The sequence below is a fragment of the Adiantum capillus-veneris genome, chromosome 23, assembly GCF_014529385.1.
Source record: "Adiantum capillus-veneris isolate H3 chromosome 23, ASM1452938v2, whole genome shotgun sequence".
Lineage (NCBI taxonomy): Eukaryota > Viridiplantae > Streptophyta > Polypodiopsida > Polypodiales > Pteridaceae > Adiantum > Adiantum capillus-veneris.
This window is the reverse complement of record NC_140953.1, coordinates 27,615,158-27,637,942: the sequence shown is the minus strand read 5'-3', so window position 1 is coordinate 27,637,942 and position 22,785 is coordinate 27,615,158. Positions and strand designations below refer to the sequence as shown.

The 22,785-nt window shown below is 40.9% G+C and overlaps 1 protein-coding gene and 1 pseudogene across 1 annotated transcript; both read left to right on the top strand.

Annotated features, from left to right (window-relative positions):
• The first annotated feature begins 14,020 nt into the window (after positions 1-14,020).
• Positions 14,021-15,703, top strand: LOC147427555 (uncharacterized). The gene has a single exon (XM_086497111.1). It carries the CDS (start codon positions 14,616-14,618, stop codon positions 15,555-15,557), a length of 942 nt encoding a protein of 313 aa, XP_086353237.1. The 5' UTR covers positions 14,021-14,615; the 3' UTR covers positions 15,558-15,703.
• Positions 15,704-18,149: 2,446 nt separating this feature from the next.
• On the top strand, positions 18,150-20,018 carry LOC147427554 (uncharacterized; annotated as a pseudogene).
• Positions 20,019-22,785: the final 2,767 nt, after the last annotated feature.

The following is a 22,785-nucleotide window of genomic DNA, read 5'->3' as shown; positions in this document are numbered from 1 at the left end:
ATGCATTATGGACACTGGTACGGTATGCCACCTTCGGCGGTCTCTCTCTCTCCCCCTCTCTCCCTTTTTATCGCGTGCAAAGGGGCTTGTTTTTTGTTTTGGACTTTAGCCTTCAGGTTGCAGATTGCGATACGTGTAAAGGGCTCCCTCTTCTGCCGTATTAGGTTAGTAGATTGTGGAGGGAGGTGCCAAATCCACGCCATACATGCACATATGGTTTTTCTCTTTTTTTATGGGCACAAGCATACATGGGCACAAAATATGTACATCTTCTAAAACTATAGTCTTCAAGTTCTTTGCCCAGATACTTCGTCTAACTCCAAATTCCATTTGTGTGCTGAGGCCATTGATGTTTTGGGAGCATCTTTGGGAGGGATTTTTTGAAGCTGCAAGAAAAAGCTAAACGAAAACACAAAAGGTTTTTTACCTTGATTGTCTAGTATTGTTTATGAGAATGCTGCAAGAAGATCTATGCCACTTGGCACCACCTCATTGGAGGGAGTTAATTATTAAAAAATAGAGGGGGCAAAAGAAGCCAAAAGGTTGTGAGCTAATTCTGAGAGATCGACACGATGTCCCCTACTTGTGAGAGAGAGAGAGAGAGAGAGAGAGAGAGAGAGAGAGAGAGAGAGAGAGAGAGAGAGAGAGAGAGAGAGAGAGAGAGAGAGAGAGAGAGAGAGAGAGAGAATCAACAACGGTTGAATGAACTTGTACGCAATATTCTACTGCAGCAGCAAGCCCATGAAAGGTTAAGAACTAAACAACAAACAAGCAAGGGAGAGGAGGAGAAACTAGAAAAAAAGGCAAAGAGTGAAAGCTCAAAGAAGCAAGAGAACAAAGCCCATCAAAAGCAGAAGGGGGTGCACATAGAACAAGCGAAAGAGAAGGCACAAGGAACTTTGATTCAATTCCTACATAGGAAAAACCTATGTATTTTGTAAAATGTATCTATTCTACTAGTTATAACTATTGGGGCATAAAGCTCGATGTGGTCGCCCAGGTAAGTGGACGGGCCGCCAGGTATGTACACATATTCTTTTGTTAAAACCTAATAAGAACTCACTATGCTCTACACATTACAGTACAGCGAGTTCACCATATCGTCGTGCTCTTCTTTTCGCACTCTCTCTCGCGTCACACTTCTGCTCGTACTCCTTCAACTGGTATTAGAGCTCAGATCGAGGCTCAGGGCAGCATTTGCAGGTACCTAGAGTCACCTGCTCACATTGGAGTGAGATTCGACAGGCGAAGACACGGCCCCAAATCCTGTGGGAGAGCCTGAAGGCCTTAAATTTCTCAGAATTTCATTCTGATGTCATCTCGGCCACCGTTCGGCTTCGACAAAGCTTTGCGCATGCCATTTTCGACTACGTGGTCTTGGCGGGTGCAGATCCGACTCTGCAATTTGGGGTTTCGGCCTATGACTGCAAGTGCTGAGGATATCTGCACTTCCAGAGTGCTGATTTGTGGTTGTCTACACAACGAAGGACGGCTCACAGTTCTTGGAGGCGTGTCATATACGACACGAGCGCACCTACACACATACTGTAGGCGACATCCACTAGTTCATCAGGTAGCTTGTTTTTGCTGCTTGATATTCCAGATTTTATCCTGACATTGCAGGTACTTCCACATGGGATGTACTATCAGAGATGATGTATGTCTGTTGAGGGTTTGCTAGCTGTGAGTCACGTAGCAAACAACCGTCGCAGCGGTTACAACATACAGTGGGAAATTTGTGGATGTATGGCTTTGTGGGAAGTCTATGTACTATCAGATTTGCTGCAGCCTTTGTTGAGGATCGAGTGAGGTTTTATTGAGCTGGGGGATTCTTGAATGTTGAGATCCTTTCGGTGATACAGGTCTTGGAGCGATCCCTCGAGCACCCTTAGATAGGCAGCTAGGATGTATTGACTGTGAGTTAGACAGTTGGGATTGCATCTCTGCTTTACTGCCATTGAGGCATTGTCGCAGTCTATGCTTACAGGACAGTGAGAGCCAGTACAGGTGCAGGACAGGTTTACCCGCAGCTTACAATGTTAGAGAGACAATGATTTTTTAGTTGTTTTTTGAGTACACCAGAGCCATTTTACAAAGGGGACTCTGCTAAAATTTCTGCAGAATCTGAAGCTTTCTTGGTTCATTTGACAGGTTGATATTGGTTCAGAGGTCAGTTTACAGGGGAAAATCTGCCGAATTTTTCCCAGGAAAGTAAACTACTATGAAGCCTAGCTATGGCTGGATCACAGGACACTACTCTTTACAATATCAAGAAGCTAGATGGAATCAATTTCCCATTGTGGAAGAAGCAGATTTGGCATGTGTTGATACAAAAGAAGCAGATAAAACCTATAAAGGTCGAGGGGATAAAACCAGAAGACATTGACGAAGATGAATGGAGTGAAATGGATGAATTGGAACTTTCTACCATTATGCTGACTTTGGCAGAAAGCGTTTACTTCAATGTAGCAGACGAGATGTCAGCTTATGAATCATGGACAAAGTTGAGTGATCTTTATGAGAAGCAGAGTGCAGCTTCACAGGTATACTAGCTTAAGAAGCTTGTTGACTTGAAGATGAAAGAAGGGACACCTATGTCCAATCATCTGAATGAATTCAACACCATCTACAATCAGTTGTCAGCTCAAGGTGTCAATTTTGATGAACCTGTTAGAGCTATGTTCCTGTTGATCACATTGCCGAAAAGTTGGGACACTTTTCGCACATCTTTGAGTAATTCTGCACCTCTAGATGGTTTGACCATAGTAGGTGTAGAAGGCAGTCTGCTTACTGAAGAAACCAACAGCAAGACAATGGACAAAGGCAAAGAAACAGCCTTAGTTGTCAGGGGAAGGACCAAAGAAAAATAAAAAGATGGAAAGAGGCATTAGCCTCGTAGCAAGTCCCGCAGTGCTAAAGGCAAAAGTGACATATAATGCTACCATTGTGGCAAGAAGGGTCACATGAAAAGAGACTGCAGAGAATGGAAAGCATAAAAAGGCAAAGAGAAATCTGAAGACCATGGTGAGAAGAACAAGTCCTCAATGAAGATTCAAGAAATAAATGTGACAAACACTGTTGCAGAGGATGACAGTCTAGTGTCAGGAGACATCTACTTCTTGAAGAATACAATGGACTCAGGTCTTCTTACAACATCTGATGGAAATGCACCGAGTGACTGGATTATAGACTGAGGGGCATCACTTCATGTGTCTCCAAACAAGGAGTGGTTTACCTCTTATGTGACCACTAAAGATCATGTTCGGCTAGGAAATGGGCAGACATGTGAGATCTTAGGTGTTGGAGATGTTAAATTGAAGTTTCAGAATGGCTCTTCTTTTACGCTGAAAAATGTGAGACATGTTCCCGCAATTACAAAGAGCTTGATCATCACAGGTTTACTTGATGATGTTGGCTACGTCACCACTTTTGGACAGAACATGTGGAAGATATCCAAGGGTTCTATGACAGTAGCACATAGAGTAAAGTCTGGAGGACTTTACATGATTTATGTATCAAATGTCTCTAAAAATGTAATCAATGTAACCGAGCAGCCGAACGTTTCTTTGTGGCATAGCCGGTTAGGACATATGTCCAAGAAGGGAATGAAAATCTTGTCTCATTCCGGTTATTTGCCTGGCTTTTCATTTAATAATTTTGAATTCTGTGAACATTCTCTATATGGTAAGCAAACATAGCAGCCACATAAGCATAGAAGCAGTAGAAGAGATACACAGTTGGCACCTGTTCATAGTGATTTGTGTGGACCTATGCATAACCTATCTCTAGGGTGAGCTTCTTACTTTATGACATTTATAGATGATTACTCGAGGAAAGTATGGGTTTAGTTTCTCAAGCACAAGGATGAAGCGTTTACTGTTTTCAAAACGTTTGTGACACTTGTGGAGAATCAGAGTGGCAAGAAGCTTAAATGCTTACGCACTGACAATGATGGAGAGTATGTTTCAAAGGCCTTTCAAGACTTTTGTGAGTCAAAAGGTATAAAACGTGAACTTAATGCTCCTTACAATCCTCCTTAAAATGGTGTTGTTGAGAGGATAAATAGGACCATACAAGAGAAGGTCAGAAGTATGTTGTCTAATGCACAACTGCCAAATGGGTTTTGGGTTGAAGCTGTATCAACAGCTGTTCATCTTATAAATAGATCTCTTAGCAAGGTTTTGCAAAAGGATTCAGTGGCAAAGATGGTATGGTCAGGCAAAATGCCCTCATACAAGCATCTCAGAGTCTTTGGCTCTGAGGCATATACTCATGTTCTAGAGGAATTTAGGAACAAACTTGAGCCAAAGAGAAGAAAGTGCATCTTTCTAGGCTATGGTAATTCTGGTGAGATGGGGTACAGACTTTGGGATCCCGAATCCAGAAAGGTTATCCGCAGCAATGATGTTCACTTTAATGAAGCCAAATATCATTCTAAACCCAAGAGGGTTGAGAAGATTAGAAGAATTGTCTTCCAAGAAGATGGACCTGCACGTGCAAGACAAAATGTCAGGGCTCAAGAGGAGCAAGGATAGGATAGAGTGGAACCACAGGTTGTGGCTGAGCCTCAGCCACCTATTTTGTGTAAATCGGGACGTATCTCATGACCTCCTGATCGGTTTGTTCCATCTATGAACTATGTCATGTTGACTGATTGCAATGAGCCTTCATGTTACAAGGAAGCAGTGCAAATGATGAAGTCAGAGATGACATCTCTGCATAAAAACCACACATGGAAGCTAGTTAAATTACCACAGGGCAAAAAGGCTCTACCTTGTAAATGGGTTTACATGTATAAGATCACCACTCATGACAGTCAACCAAAGTACAAACCAAGGCTTGTTGCCAAGGGCTTTAAGCAAAAACAAGGCATTGACTTTGATGAAGTCTTTTCTCCGGTGGTCAAGATGACTACATTGAGATGCTTTCTTGCATTGGTTTCCATATTAGATTTGGTATTGCACCAAATGGATGTCAATAAAGCGTTCTTGCATGGTGATTTAGATGTGGAAATTTACATGTAGTAGCCAAAAGGTTTGTTGAGGAAGATTTGGTATGCCAGTTGTTAAAGAGTCTTTATGGCTTAAAACAATCACCGAGGGCATGGTACCATAAGTTCCACAAGTTTATGCTTTCTCAAGGCTACAAACGTAGTGAGTTCGATCACTGTCTATATACAAAGAAGGCTAAGGATGGTAGTTGGCTGATCCTTATTTTGTATGTGGATGACAGGTTGATTGCTGGCAAGCACTTGGAAGAAATTTCAGCTTTGAATTCAAAGATGGCAAAATCATTTGACATGAAAGACATGGGTGAGGCAAGTCATATTCTTGGTATGCGCATTGAGAGAGACAGATCAGAGAAGTTGATTTGGTTATCTCAAACAGAGTATATTGACAAGGTTTTGCAATGTTTCAATATGGAGAAGGGAAAGGCATTGAGTGTTCCACTGTCACCATATGTGAAACTTAGCAAACAAGATTGTCCTGTGTCTAAGGAAGAACAAGCTGAAATGGATAAGATTCCATATGCATCTGCAGTGGGTAGTTTGATGTATGCAATGATTGCTACTTGCCTAGACATTGCATTTGCAGTGGGAGTAGTACGTCGATACATGTCAAACCCAGGCAAGAAACATTGGGAGGCAGTGAAAGGAATATTGAGATACCTGAAAGCTACAAAGAGTATGCGTATATGCTATGCGAATCAGGAGCTAAGTGTAAAGGGTTTTTATAGACTCAGATTATGCAGGTGTCTACGTTAGGGTATGTCTTTACATTGGCTGGTGGAGCAGTATCATGGCGTTCTAGATTACAAGACTGTGTTACTCAGTCTACTACAGAGGCTGAATATGTTGCACCATCAGAGGCATGCAAAGAATCAATTTGGCTTAACAGATTTGGGAATCAAAGAAGGGATGCATGTGTTATATTGTGATAGTCAGAGTGCTATACAGCTAGCTCGCAATCTAGTTTATCACTCAAAGACAAAGCATGTGGATGTAAAATATCATTTCATCAGGGAACTGATCGAGGATAAGAAAATTCAGCTTGTCAAAGTTCACACCACAGAAAATCCTAGTAAATTACTTACAAAAGGACTTTCCTCAGAGAGCTTTGCGCATTTTCGCAAGCAGTTAGATGTAGGGTAGTACATCACTTCTCTACATCTCTTGTATATTAGCTTGTATAGTAGCTTCTCTCACACTTAAAGTGCCACATTGGACTTTAAGTGGGAGGTTGTTGGGGTATAAAGCGCAATGTGGTCGCCCAGGTAAGTGGGCGGGCCGCCAGGTATGTACACATATTCTTTTGTTAAAACCTAATAAGAACTCACTATGCTCTACACATTATAGTAGAGCGAGTTCACCATATCGTCGTGCTCTTCTTCTCGCACTCTCTCTCGCGTCGCACTTCCGCTCGTACTCCTTCAATAACAAGCTGAATTGCGTATATATATCTAGGAAAAGGAAATGTCTACATAACACGACTATTCTATAGAGGAAAACAAGTGGATTACTAGGTAACATGCTATTCAATATAAGAAAATGATCGTAACTTCTATTTCCTATATAGGAAAACCATAGTTAACTAGCAAAATTTTATTAGACAATACTCTCTATATAGGAAATGTAAACACGTATTTAACTACAATGTAGTAAATGTCAAAAAATTTATTATCCGTAAAAAAATTTCACTCGAGTTGTTCAACAATGAAAGAAAAGCACCATCTAAACTACTACTTTATATAGCTTAAAAAATATCGAGTTGTGAGCGTTGCCACGTGTCACGAATGTGCGTGTACATCCTAGAGAGAGATAGATAGAGAGAGAGAGAGATGTGGCACATCATCGGTCATAGATCAAGAGAGAGGATTTCGATATCTGTTACAACGCTCTTTGTGTCACGCATCTGTGAGAGAGAGAGAGAGAGAGAGAGAGAGAGAGAGAGAGAGAGAGAGAGAGAGAGAGAGAGAGAGAGAGAGAGAGAGAGAGATAGATAGATAGTTCTACTATCATCCTGGGAGGTCAAATATGACCTATGGGACGAAATGAACATGTCACGTGGTGTGAGTGGAGTTCATAAGTGACTCTCGATGCTCAAAAATGGCTGAAATGAGCGTCGCAATAGAGAGTCCACATCGTGGTTGGGAGAGGAAGGTATGTAGGGAGAGATCATGGTTGAATATATGGGGAAAAGAGGACCTAATGTGGTCAAAAGTTGAGCACTCAAGTAGTGTGTGGTACTCACTCTCTCGCACTTGACGAGGACATAAGGTGCAAAGTCGATGACACTCCTCGCCAGTGCCCCAACGTCCTGTCTCGCAGCGTAGAGAATGGGAGCTAAGACGAATGGAGGCAATGGTGTGGATCGCACTCAATGGGAGGGGCTCAAGGATGTAGGAATGGGTTCGGTTACCTCGTTCTGAGAAGAAGAGAGATTTGTAGTTTGGGGCAACGTGTGTGGTGTAATGGTTGAAGCGAGAACCTCCGGATTTCTCCCAAGCCGTGATACATTGGCGTTGTAAGAAGGCCTCATTAACTTGGGAGTCGATCGACGCATCCTTGACCAAGTGACATGCATCCCATCTTCCAAACCATTTCTTGATATCAAGCATCCACCCCGAACTTAGTATTTTGCTCTTGCATGTCTTTTGAACCATTTGACTTGCTTCATATGCGATTCTAGGCAGTCGATACAAAGGGCTACGTTGTGTCTTACGCATGTACTCCACAACCCTTTGCATGCCCAAGACCTCAATGGGAAGCAATCCGGACTCAAGAAGTAAGAGCATGTAGGGTGTTTGTGCCTTGACTTGGAGAAAGTTGGTGAGAAAACGCTTTTGGACATTCTCAAACTCTTTCCAAGTAGACTTCCCGATGCTTCCACCCCACACCTCCACTCCATAAAGAAGCACCAGTGTCACCAATGTGTCAAAGAGGTACTTTTTGAGAGCCCAACAGTTGATCTCTCCTGCATTGCACATGTTCTCAAATGCATAATAGGCCCTCTTTCCGGCTTCCAAGCGACGCATTGCACAATCCTTCCATTTATGATTGGATGGAACCTCAAGGCCAAGGTACTTGAAGTGATCTACCACTTCAAGTTTCTCATTGTTATATACAATGCATGGATTTTCATCATTGAGGGTCTTTACAAGCATGACCTTGGTTTTGGATCCATTCACGATCAGCCCGCTATGTAGGCAAAAGCATTCCAAGACACTCATAAGCTTTTGTGCATCTTCTAAGGTATGTGCCAAGAGCACTACATCATCGGCATAAAGCAAAAGCATGATCACCGCATTTCCAATCTTAACCTCTTCTATGCCTTCTTGCTGCATAAAGTCAAGAACCATGCATTCCAATTCATCAATGAGTAGCCCAAAGAGGGTTGGGGAAAGTGGGCATCCTTGTTTGACACCAATAGTGCTTGCAAAAAATTCTGAAATTCCATCTCCCATACGTAATCGACATATCACTTTTTGGTAGATGTGAAAGACTGCATGCATAAATTCGCTCGGTACTTGAAGGCTTTGCATACGTCTCCAAAGATTTCCTCGCGGTACCATGTCAAAAGCTTTCTTGAAATCCACAAAGCAACAATACAACTTTTTTCCTTTCAATCGAGACGCTTCCATAAGAACTCAAAGAGTGACAAGGTGATCAATAGTGCTATGATGCTTTCGAAAACCTGCTTGGCCAAGTGCACGTTTGCCATTCTTTTCAGCCCATTCACTTATCTTCATCTCCATGATACATCCAAATAACTTTGCCATTAAAGAACCAACCATTATAGTGCGATAGTTGTTCACATTGTTTACATCTCCGCCTTTGTGCAAAGGTTTGATCCAATTTGCACTCCAATCATGAGGCATGCCATACTGAAGTGCAAGGTTAAACATATCGTATATCCAATATCGTGTTTTCTTGCTTGTCCATTTAATCATTTCAGCCTTGACACCTTGAAGGTCACCTGCCTTACGAGTAGCAAGTTTCTCAAGCGCGCGGCATACATCTTCAATGGTAAAGAAGGGAGACATAAACGGAAGGAAGCTACAACACTCCATCTTATCAACATTGGGTTGCTCATAGAGATTCTTACAATGCATATACATATCCTCAAGAGTCAAGTCACCAAAGCTCTCAACGCGCTTGCCTTTTAGATTTTGCCAAAACTTGCCACATGCATGTGCTTTCTCTTGTGCTAAAAGAAGTTGTTTTTCGACGTCCCACCTTCTCCTCTTCTTTTGAACAAGTGCTTTGTATGTGTGTAAACATTCCAAGTAAACTTCATTGTCTTTGATTGCATCCAATCTTAGCAAGTGTTTTCGGGCTTGACTACATTCCATGTCAAACCATTTCTTCTTGGTGCTACCCTTCTTAGACCTTTTGCAAGACATGTGTTTCACCGAAAAGCATTCCTTCGCACAAGAGAAAATTACTTCTTTGAAAACTTTCCACTTGCATTCTAATGTTGGGCTCTCTTGATGCTCTATCATGCTTAACATTTGGTCCACCATATCAGCATATATAAGTGCTCGTTTGAAGTCTAGACGTAGGTACAAATGATTCACATCATGATTGGAGGCTACATGCTCGGGCCGTTTACCACACTTGAGGTCAATACATAACATCCTATGATCCGATTCCGGATTCCATTCACCAAGTGTAAAGCTTTGTATGCATTGTAGAGTGGCTTCCGAGAACAACATATAGTCAATCACGCTAGCACCGTTGTACTTTCTACATGTAAAGTCATTGGTGCCTTGCCATAGAGATACACCATTTGCAATGAGCACTCCGGTACTATTGCACATATGTAGAAGTGACTTTCCATAGTGATCCACTTCTTTTGCATAAATTAGAACTTAGATTATACATGTATGAGTCATCCATTCTTCTTGAGACATGCGGCATGTCTACTTGTTGTGTGTCGTGTTGTAGCATATTTGTGCGAGCATTCATGTCTCCAAAAACAATGACTTCACCTTGATCCTTGTAATGAGCAATGTCTTCCTCTAGTTCAACAAAGGGCTGATCTCTATCCATATTCAAGCAAGAATAAAAATTGGAGTCATAGTGAGGAATGTAGCAACCGGCCACATGGTGTGTGTGTGTGTGTGTGTGTGTGTGTGTGTGTGAGAGAGAGAGAGAGAGAGAGAGAGAGAGAGAGAGAGAGAGAGAGAGAGTTTTGAAACATAAGGCATGAGCAACACTTTGAGTATGATTATGCAAGGGCCGAAGCCATCTCTGAAGATGAAATTAGGAAGGGAGGCTAATGTGGCTACTAGATTGCAGGTTGCATAGATTGTAGAGAAGACCTATGAGGATAACGATGGTGATGACTGGATTGTGATGATTTTTCAAGGCTATCTTGGTGCTCAACATCTTCCCTTTGCAAGCTTCATTAAACAAAGTTTATGAGCAGAGCTCAAGAGGAAAGCAAGATGCAAAGCTAAGAAGAATAGTGTGAATGCTAAAATGTAGCACTTTTATTTATTGACGTTACAGTATCAAAGTGTAGGAAACATCTCATGTTTGAATGACATTTTGCATGAGACTGATAGAGATCTAAGGTTTGTGAACCATGAAACAAATAACTGCAATTAATTAATCCATAAAGATGCAATGTCCTATGGTTTTCTTGCAATCTATACTACTTTATAGAGGTTAAAAAATTCTCGAGCTGTGAGCGTTGCCACATGTCTCGAATGTGCGTGCACATTCTAGAGAGAGAGAGAGAGAGAGAGAGAGAGAGAGAGAGAGAGAGAGAGAGAGAGAGAGAGAGAGAGAGAGAGAGAGACAGAAGCAGTACATTGTGGGTCAGAGAGAGGATTTTGATATCTGTTACAAGGATCTCTGTGTCACGGGTCTGAGTGAGAGAGAGAGAGAGAGAGAGAGAGAGAGAGAGAGAGAGAGAGAGAGAGAGAGAGAGAGAGAGAGAGAGAGAGAGAGAGAGAGAGAGAGAGAGAGAGAGAGAGAGAGAGAGTTTTGAAAGGTAAGGCGTGAGCAAAACTTTAGAGTATGATTCTGCAAGGGCCAAGGCCATCTCTGAAGGGGGAATTAGGAAGGGAGGCTATGGTGGCCGCTAGATTGCAGGTTGCATAGATGGTAGACAAGACCTATGAGGATAACGGTGATGATGACCGAATTGTGTTGATTTTTCAGGGCTATCTTGGTGCTTGACATCTTCCCTTTGCAAGCTTCATTTAAAAAGTTTATGAGCACAACTCAAGAGGAAAGAAAGATGCAAAGCTAAGAAGAATAGTGTGAATGCTAAAATGTAGTACTTTTATTTATTGACGTTACATTATCAAAGAATAGGAAACAGCTCATGTTTAAATGACATTTTTGATGGGTGTGATAGAGATTTAAGGTTTGTGAACCATGAAACAAATACACCGCGATTATTTAATCCATAAAGATGCAATGTATTTCACAATGGTCATTGTGTCTCTGGGAAGCGAGAAGTTTAGATATTTGGCGTGCTGATCTGTTTCTCCATAGGGCTTAAATGTATTTTGATCATGCATGTTGCTTGATATTTCACTTCATTAATGTTTCTCTTAGACAGAGAGAGAGAGAGAGAGAGAGAGAGAGAGAGAGAGAGAGAGAGAGAGAGAGAGAGAGAGAGAGAGAGAGAGACTCAAGCAACAATGAGTGAAAGAGGTGAGCCATGGTGTGCCGAGCACATTAGCCATCTTCAGAGAGAGGGAGAGAGAGAGAGAGAAAGAGATAGATATAGAGAGAGAACTTGATTGCAACCAAGCAAGGAGCAATTCACATTAACCTTAGTGAACTCAACCACAACCCATTGTGTGAGAATTCTAAGTACCGCTTAAGCCCATTGATGCGACATATACCTTGCAAAGCCATGAGCTTTGTCCAATGCTTGGTCGATATCCCTTTATTGAGGGTTGTAGCCCATTCCAATATTACTAACTCCCTCACACCGCCTCCATATCTCCTTTATATAGGTGCCCCATAGGCGACACCCCTCATGCACCTTCTATGGTCGCAAGGAGCAATGCACATTACCCTTAGTGACTGGAACCACAACCCATTCTGTGAGAATTCTAAGTACCTCTAAGCCCATCGATGCGACGTCAATACCTTGCAAAGCCATGAGCTTTGTCCAGTGCTTGGTCGAATCCCTTTATTGAGGGTTGTAGCTCATTCCAATATTGTTAACTCCCTCACACCGCCTCCATATCTTCTTTGTATAGGTGCCCCACAGGCGACACCCCTCATGCACCTTCTAGGTGGTTCACATAAGAATACGACAAAGGTTGGATCACCATGAAAACTCCACGTCTGTAGCTAAGTAAACAACCTCGGGGAGAAGCTAAGTAACATTTATGAGCTAGATCGGATGATTTATAAAGAAGAAATTGTTGATGGGGATGGTCAGATCAACTATACGGGGATCTGGATAACCAAGACAATGTTGGGCAAATTGTGGTTTCCATTTGAAGTTCACCTATAGAAACGTGTCCATCATCCTCAAGAGGCAATTGTTGATGGGGATGGTTAGATCAACTATATGGGGATCTGGATATATAACTAAGACGATGTTAGGCAAATTGTGGTTTCCATTTGAAGTTCACCTATAGAAGTGTGTCCATTGTCCTCCTGATTGATGTCATAGACGCTCAATTTAATTAGCATATAGGTACGGCTAAACAAGTGCATACCTTCTCTATGTGGAGATTGTTTCAAATATACAAAGATGGGCATTATATTTCCGTTCCCAAGAATGGAACATGTAACAACTCTCCGTGATCTAGGTTTGAGAGTTTGGACATCAAACAATCACCGTACTTGAATGCTTATAGATTTGATCACTCTCGAGTCCCTACATACTTTCTTTCCCAATCACTTTGTGGAATGTCAATGGCCACCCATATATTCACAATCCTCCAGCACCGAGTTTCATTAATCAACCTCAGCATAGAGCATACAACATGTGGAATTCTCTACCATACATGATGTTTGACCTTTGAGGACAATAATTCAATCTATCCATCTCTCTCCATCTCTCTCTCTCTCTCTCTCTCTCACACACACACACACACACACATACAACATGTGGAATTTTCTACCATACAGGATGTTTGACCTTGATACAATCTATCCATCTCTCTCTCTCTCTCCCTCTACCCAATTGCAAATGCCATGTGCCTTATCTTGCTCGGAGACCTTTCCAAACATATTGCCCCTGAGGATACCAAGACTAACTTACAGACAATATAACCTTTCTTACAAGTGCTTCATGTGAACATCAAGGTTCAATTAACTCTCCTTGCTTGGTTTATACACATGTTATCATTTTGAGGATGTGTCCATATAAACTTTGTGTCTAAACGGGAACTATTTAGTGATACAATTTTATGCTAGACTAGGAGCAAGGTAATGACATCATGAGGGATGGGTAGAACATATTTTAATTCTACTTGATATAAAGGTTTGCAAGTAAGTGACATAATTCAAAGCATAACATTATCTCTCTCTCTCTCTCTCTCTCTCTCTCTCTCTCTCACACACACACACACACACACACACACACACAAACACACGCTTGCATGGGAAAAGGAGTTTCTTATGCTGCAGGGACACTCCCTAGAAACCTCAAGAGACCGACGAAACAATAAGAAGAGTCTCTCTCAAAAGACCTCAAACATCGAGGGCAGAGACTCTGTCGTCCTAGGTTCTTTTTTTGAGACATTGAGAATGATGATGATTCTCGCTTTTAATTTACTTTCCTATACATTGAATTCTATTTTTGTACCTTCACATTGTGTCAGATACACCAAGCTTGCATTGGTTCTCTCTCGTATGACATTTTGGAATTTTGCAGACGCTCAATATAACATTTCATCTCTCTCTCTCTCTCTCTCTCTCTCTCTCTCTCTCACACACACACACACACACAGGCCGGCATGCGCAAAGGCACAAACACCCATGCATAATAGGATGAGTTAGTGTTAGTGTACCTCTGACGTACCTATCTGCGCTCTCATCTTCATTTGCGCTTGCAGCTAGCTGTGATCTCTGGTTATTTTCAGCGGCCTTGCGCCATACTGTGCCTCGATCCTCCACTGCTTCCAGATGCCCATCAAAAGTCAAGCTTGCGTAGGAGGTGACAATTACAGCCCTTGCTAGTTACTGTCGATGGTGCGAAGCCAGCTAGTGCGGTCTTGCTTGAAATCGATCAGAGGGTGCAGCTCAGCCGGCACCATAAAGCAGTACACAGCGCGCGTAGCTCGATCTCTAGTGCAACCAGAAGCGAAGTACAGTACTGGCGCTCGACAGTATTAATTAGCTGCTCTGATCTGCAGCGCTGCAGTACACGTGTAAAATTAGCTGGCGCAACACCTTAGCGGGACGCAGAGATCAATATGTTTCGCTCAACTAAATATTAGATGCTCATGTGCACGGTACTCAGGTGCTCATCATTGTTTCAAGCTACGCAGTATTATATAAACTCCTCACCGCCTTATGGTCTGGCGACCCTCTCACTCAAGGCAGAGCAAAGGTGAGATGGGACATCGGCTGTCTGCCAAAGGACAAGGGAGGACTCGGCATCATTCATATCCCCTCTCTCTCCGACAAGATGGCTGTCAAATTGGTGGTCAGAGCTATTCACCATCCTCGTGAGGAATGGTCGGTACTGCTTCTCAGGACCGCAAGTAGATTCAGACTCTCACAGGCAAAAGGTTGGGTGAATCTTCCCTTTATCACCCTCTTCTTCAGCCCTCACCTCTCGCTGGCCACAGGATCTGACCTAATGAGGTCCTTATGGGGAGCATGGAATAGACACAGGTTCAGATTAAGCCCTAACTGGAAATCGAGCCATAGCCAGCCTTTGTTACTGAATGACTCCATCTGGCTGCCCTGGGTCACCTGCAAAGATGTTCAGGTGGATACTTCTAGACTTGCCCTCACCATTCACAACAAGGGAGTTCGCGTTTGGGCTGATGTATGGTCACCGGCAGCCTTTGACTGGCTCTCAGACCTGGAAATCTCTCTCAAATTTCAATTGAGGCCCTGGGAACTTGCATACCTTCGCAGGCGACTAGCCCTTCTTCCTGCTTCCTTTCATTGGCTTCTTAATTGCTCCTCTGTCCTCTCCCTCAAAGGTATTGTGTGGTCAGGTGGTTACCTTCTCTCCCATCCTCAGGTCGTACCTAAGCCCCTCTCTCCCCCCCTCCACATCATCCTGAATCAGCGATGGGGTCTCTCCCTCGACAGGAGGCAATGGAACTTTAAATTTAGCACCCTATGGTCAACTGCATCTTCCCCAAAGAAATCCGCCCTCCTTTGGCTGATCATCTACAAAGCTGTCTGGACTGGCCAGAAACTTAGGGACGCCGGCCTTGCTCTTGGAACTTGCCCCAGATGCAAGAATTGTCCTGAAGACCTCTTCATGAACTGCTCTTTCAACTTTCCCTTTTGGAAACTAGTTCTGAGTTGTCTTGGCCGCACTCTTTCATGGAAAAATGTTATGTTAGGTGATAATGTAGGCATCCCACCCATTATCTGGAACCATATATAAGGGGAGAATTCATGTGGGCTATCTGGAGGCAGAGGAATTGCTATATGTATGAGGCTTACCAAGTCTCAAACCTGAGAATCTTCTTTGATGAAATTGTTTTGCAGATAAAAAAACTTTCCATTGCTCAGTGCAGAATCTACTGGAAGAAGCACAAGATGCTGGACACTTCGGGTGATTTTTTTCAGCGTGCTGGAGTTGATGAGGAGCTGTGCTACATGAGAGACATCATGGAGGAAGAGATTCAGGAAGATGTGAACTCTCAGCTGGAAAAGTGGCAATATGCCATAACCCTACTTGTAAAAATTAGATGTGAGCTTGATGCTCTCAAGATCTAACCCCTTGATGTTTAAGCTAGCTACCAACTTTGTCCCCAATCTGTATGCTACCTCCTTGAGCATGTTGATGTATCTTTTTGTCTCTTTCTAATAAAAATCTCCGCCTTATATTGGTAAAAAAAACTCCTCACCGCAATTAAAGTACAACTGTGAGTACTTTCGCCCTTCTTGGCAAGTTCGAATTCTGATGGTACGCGTGCAACTCGAGAAGCTCCAGCAAATCGGATGCTTCTGAGCGAGCTTAGCAAGTATACCCACACAACATTGGTAATTTGCCCAAATACCTTTTCATTTATATCTTTAGTTACGGCTTTCATTTAATTTTATGGCAATGTGTAAATTTTTATGCTACTGTGTGAAGTATGACATCCATTATGTTCGCACTGCAATTCAATTTTTTGTACGCAGAGAATTGACCTACTCCAGCGTACATGCATTTTTCAAATTGAGGGGAATGAGGACGATTCTAGTGGTTCAACTGTCAGCAGGGTGTTTCATCGGTCAAGACAAGCTTCTCTGCGTCTTTTTTTTTACGGGTAGCTACAACTGAACTATCTACTTTGATGCATGGTTCTCTCCTTTGCACTCACGCACATAGTTTGCACATCGATCTCACATAGTTTGCACAACAATCTCACTTTATCAAAAAATATATGAACAAATTTGTTCAGTGGTGTCTGCCATATATATTGAGTGTCATCAACGAGGTATCAAGACCCATGTATGAGCTTGGTCTTCTCCTAATAGACATTGCCCACACATTTTACAATTTTAGTCATGAGAAGGGTTGGAAAAAGGAGAGTATCAAGATGATGCGATCATTGTTCTCATCTTGGCGAGTAAGGAGTGAGGAATTCTTTGGTCCAAACTCTTCACCATTGGACCATGTTGCTGGGAATGTGGAATTGCTTGATGACATTATCATGCATGGATCTCATGATGTATATTGGTGTTACATTTTTGAAAGGATGGTCTCCATATATATGGGAGTAAAGACAAATAAAAAAAATAATGGGAGCTTATGTCCACTTTTACAAGCGTGTTTTGTTTACATGGGTTACTCGCATGCCTCAAGAGGAGAAGGATGGATTCCTGCCACACGAAAGGAATTTGTCATTCTTACACCAAAGGTTGAAACTCCCATATGATTTCACTCTACTGCATCCTATGAGTCCACAATGCTCTATCTTCCATGAAAAAGGGCTCTTGAAACTCTCATCTCTAACAAGAGCCAGGGAGCTATGGCATAAGATTTTGGCAGATTATGAACTGGCTTATTGCCACAACATGATTAGAGCAAAAGGGATCGGTATAACCAAAAAGAAATGCACAAAGAGATGCCTTTCAAATGAGGGGAAAAGATACTTTCAGCAACTGTGGGCGATGGCAGTTAGTGAAGGTGAAAATACTCTTGTCACAACCTACCAAAAGATACTTTACCAGTGCGAGGCTTTTAAAGTTGGTGATCAAGTGACTGTAAAGCAAGACAATGGTGATACTGATTCTCTTCTTGTAGGGCATTTGAAGGCCAAAATAAAAACATTGTTCTCTATCGAGCACAATGGTCAATATTATTTGTATTTTGGGGCAGAGTATTATAGACAATGCATATTCTGACACAATGGGGTTCACAAACTAATAGTTCATCATGCAATTGGAATGAGCATTGTACAACAACAAACTATGCCATACACTTGGGATTGTGTAAGACCAATCTCATCTTTGATGCATAAGTTCATACCTCTACCGTTGAGGTAAGAGGCGAGTAATGTATGAGGTGAAGATTTGATTCAAAGAAAGCGGCTTAGAACTCTCGGAGAGGTCAGACATGCACCCCCTTGGTTAGAGGTTGGTGATATCGTTCTAGCAACCAAAAGTTATGGTGAAGATGATCTTGTACACGCAGTTGTTAGAGAGATTGACCACCAAGGCAAAAAATGCAAATTAGCTTGGCTAGTACACGATAGTTTTGATCATTGTACATGGAGGTTACAAAGCCAACAATACAAAGAGAGAGATTGGAACTCATCCAAAGTAGTGACACATGACTTTATTGTAGTTAGTAGGAGGTGCATGTCTTCAAGAAGTGGTGCACAATTAAATTTGTCAGTAGTTTGGAGATGCACAAGTGCTTAGCCTTTGATGTATCTAACATTAAAATACTTTAATTGATTGGAATAATTTTCTTTTGTGTTTTTTAAGTTTTGTTCGCACTTTATATGATTTAAGGTATAACTTGTGACACTGTAGCTATTACATGGCTTCTCCATCTGAAACAGTGTCTCTCAAAGAGACAATAGCAATGCTAGAGAAAAGGGTAAAAGAGCTAGAATCAAGTGGTGGAGAGTCCTCTAAGGCTAATCATAAGAATAGTATGGCAGCTGGAAGATTGTTTGAAAGGCATAGCAAGGCTATACAAGTTGCAAAGGAAGACACAGTTGAAAAACCAGTTCCTACATATGAGCAACTCTTTCGCTTCCCACTCAAGAAAAGTGATAGAGATCCAACACTCTTGTATGGAAAAGAGTTCCTTGCAAAGTATTACGCTGACACTGTACATGTAGTCCATTGCTCCAATCTGAGAACTGTTAGAGGTTGGATGAAAGCATTTGATTCCAAGCTTTGTGACCTAATCTAAAGGGGAAGGATGAACTTGTGAGCTTCATTCAAGAGCACCATGATGAAATTGAGGAGATGAAGTTCCGTGGTGCAGAGTACCATTGGAAAGTGGAGGACATCTACACATTTTGCTTGCATCACAGGCAAGCAAAGCGAAAGAATGAAAAGAAAAAATCAACACTGGTCAATACCACAAATTTAATATCTCTAAGCCACATTATCATTATTTTTTCATAGTTTTTAGATATCATAATAAGATTGATTATGTGAAGTTGTGCATTGTAGGGAACCGACTTAGTGAATACAAAGGCGGAAGACAAAGAAAAACAGCTTGTGGGAGTTTCTACATCTTTTTTTTGTTTTTATAAATTAAATTTATTTAGAAATGTTATACAATTACAGATTGAGGAAAATCATTTACAACCTATCAATGAGGATGTGTATCATCCTCATATTGACTTTGAGAAAGACAAGAACTATTCAGAGGAAATTTTCACTGGCGTGCAAGTTGAAGCCCTTCTAGATGTATGTTTTCTCAACTTATACTATCTCGAATTATTTTGTACACTTTCTTTAATCTAGTTATTTACTATTAGGATGTAGAAGAAGAGGATAAGGCTTTAGATTCAAATGGTTCTTTCTTGGCTCTTATTGAAGATGTCACAAAGGTATCTCTGTTATTGTCCTTTACAATAATCAAACTAGCTATGTATTCAATGTGTTTTATTTTGAGAACATGCAAAGGTTGATCTCATTAAAGAACAAATGGATTTTGAGAGATCTCATGAGGAAAATCAAGTAGATGTGAGCTCTAGAAAGAGCAAGCGTGCACCTAAGGTTTACTCACATCTTTTAACTTTTATATATTTCATATCCTTGTATGCTTTGAGATTTAACTTAACTTTTTTGATGCAATGGAATCAAAAGATTATGGATACGATGCAGACTAAAAAGGCAAAAAAAGATTGCACCAAGAAAAAGGTAGTTGTTATCTATTGCCCAAATGTTCATAGTCTAGAGCTCTAACTGAACTTTTATGCTTTCAATTTTCTATGCATACAGAGTGTACTGAAGAATGTTCTTAATGAGAGTGTTACTCTTCAAAACACAAAGGCCTTCAATGAACTCTCGAATGGGCTGCATGAATATGCAAGGAGATTTGACATTAGTTGTACTCATCTTTTGGCATGGATTAAGCTTTTTCTATTAAGTAGTGACTTTTTACAATTGAACTTTTATTTAGGATATGAACTTTGATAAAGACAACCAAGAGATGATTTTAATCAAGTTTTTAGAGGTTCCAACAGTCGATGCATTGTATATTACGCTAAAGTCTAGTTTCAATCTAACAAAGCGTAGTACAGATTTCACAGGAGATCGTCAAGAGAAAAGTCTGGATGGAATGCACTCATCATTTGTGGTGTACCTTTTGGCCACAAACAAAGTTAGAATTTCCAAATGTGATTCTTTTCCACTAAGTGTGGATTATGTAATTGTGGTTGAGTGATGTTATGATGATTTGTTTATTTTAATGTAACCTTGAGACCCAAAGAAAGGGTGAACATTCTAGCGTCAACTATTTTCAATTATTAAATTTATGACTTAGATTGAATTCTTCAAAAAACTATTGTGAGTTACTCTTATATATTTTTCTTTTCTTATGAGCTAGTCTCTGCTCCAAATACCCATGCATAATGAGTTTGATGCAAAGATTTAATTTCTTTGATGTAAGATCTACGACACATTTGTGAGATTTGTTATTATAATATTATTATTTTAATTATAAAGTCAATAAATTTGTATATAATAAAAAATTTAAATTTACGTTATTCACTTATGTGACTCTTTTTGTCTAACTATTACAATACTAGACTGTGTATATAAAACTAACGTGAATATTACTATATAGATTTTTTTTCATTCCAATTACTATGTAGTTTTTTCTTGTGCATATATTGGTCAAAAATCTACATAGTATTCTTTTGCGTGTTAGTCAAAAAGCTACATAGTTTTATTGTGTGGGTAATTTTTACTTCATATATATATATAATAAAAGGTTCCGTTTTTACTAGTTTGGACTTTTCCTACATATCTTCAAGTTTTATCTAGGAAAGTGTTATTTTTTTTGCTATGTAGGAATTGAATTAAAGTTCCTTGTGAGGAGGAGGCTACAACCAACATCGTAAGAGAAGAAAAGGGCACCCCTGATGGAGCTAAACATGAAGGTATAACTCACAAGAGTGAAGGCATAACTCACAAGGAGAAACACAGCTGCCTCAACACATCCAATGCCTCCCACTCAAATGGAAACATGCTTTATGGCGAGCTAGCTGTCCAATATGCCCTCAGACATGTGAATTGACTACCGCTAGATCTAGCTTCCTCGGTAATGAACGACCAGTTACATGTTAGGCTGAGGATAATTCTTCTAGGATCTGGAGTAAGGTCATCAATTATCTCTTGGAGCTTGTGTAATGTGTGAAGATCAACACACTCTGCCTAAATATGTAGCAGTTTGTATGCTTCATTATCTTGAGGCGTATATCAATTGAAAACATAGTCAATTATGCGGCTTTTAAAAAAAAGTGTTGATCGAATGGATAAATATTATCATCTTCTTTATGGAGACTGAGTTTGCAAGATTGGGCATTGCAGGATTGCTCGTGGTTTATACTATAAAGCAGTCGATATAAGTTGAAACCGACAAGAGCAAAGACGTCCAAATGTGAACATACACTCTTGATAAAAGTCCTTATCCACAAACACACAAACAAGCACCCTAAGAATCCAATGGCAATGTGTTAATGCAGGAAGAGCAAGGTAGAGATCAAGGCCTAACATGAAAGAAGAAGACTTGCAAGGTAGGATAGAACAATAGGGTCAACACTAGTAGATAGTAATTGCAGCAACAGATCTAACCATTGTCCGATGGGGTACTATTGCAAAATCAATTGAAATTTCAGTGTAGAGTGTGATATGGATAGCATGGCCTTTGATCATATGATTAGCATAAAGAGAAGTGATGAATAATAAGGATCACCTCTCTTTGTCAAGTAGCATCACCACAACTCTTTGCCTTAGGAGTTGTTATAAGGTCTGGTAAAATAATAGTCAATGTCACAGACATGGAGGATGCCAAAGAAATGACACACCTAGTATGTATGTCAATAGTGGTGTACATGATTGAGTGCCACAAGTCCTTGAAAAGATTCATGTACAAAATGTTGTCTCTTGGAGTGCATTGAGTGCAAGATATGCCCAACAGGGACAAGGCTAGGAAGATTTGGGCTGTTTTAGTAGATGCAAATTAGAGAGGGCATCTCTCCAAATGCAGTTACATACACTTACATCTTGAAGGCATCTAGTAATCGTGCTTGCCACTACCCTTAGTCAACCAAATGTGGTGTACTTCATAAAGCACAAAAAGTGCTTGACAAGATTCCTATCCGGAAAGTCATATGGTCACAAGATATACCCAACAAAGGCACGGCCTAGAGTCTCTAGGCTATTTTTAGCCTAGTACAAAGAGAGGACGGCTCCCCAAATGCAATCACCTATATTTCTTGCATCTTGAAGGCATTTGGAATTTGTACTTGGAACTACCTTGGTTGACATGTATGCCAAATGCATAAAGCACAAAAAGTGCTGGAAGAAATTCCTATCCAAAATGTCGTCTCTTGAAATGTAATGATCGCGGCATATGCCCTACAAATCCAATACGCCCTGACTCTACATTAACCCAAACCAAATTAAACAAATCAATAGATCAAAACAATTGATGCAATATTATTTGTTTAAATATACCGCTTGTAGAGATCCAACCACCAATGAGTCGAATTGCTCGCAAGAGATGTGGTTGTTCTCCAACAACCATCAACAAGTTTTAAATTTTGTATGCCGCTCCCGAAACTTGACCATCTCTCTAGTTGGTTGACTAAGAGTGATATTTGCCTAAGTTAGCAATAACAACAAAAAATCATATTAACTAAAATCTTTATAATCACAGATTTAGATTGTAATCTAACCAATCTTACATATTTGCCCTTCCAAGATGCTTTGCCTCTTGAGCCGTAGTACGTGGGAGTTTGTTTGGCTCAAGGTTCACGTTGTTGTCTGTAGGATGATCACGTTGCAGCTTGATCGCTCTTTTCTTGCATTGCCCACTCCCACTCCGCATTTGCTATGTTGCCATCATGATAGCTTTTTGCTAAATCTCTAACTTGGTTGGCGGCTGTGCATTGTACACTGGACTAGTTGTTTTTCAAAAAAAAAAA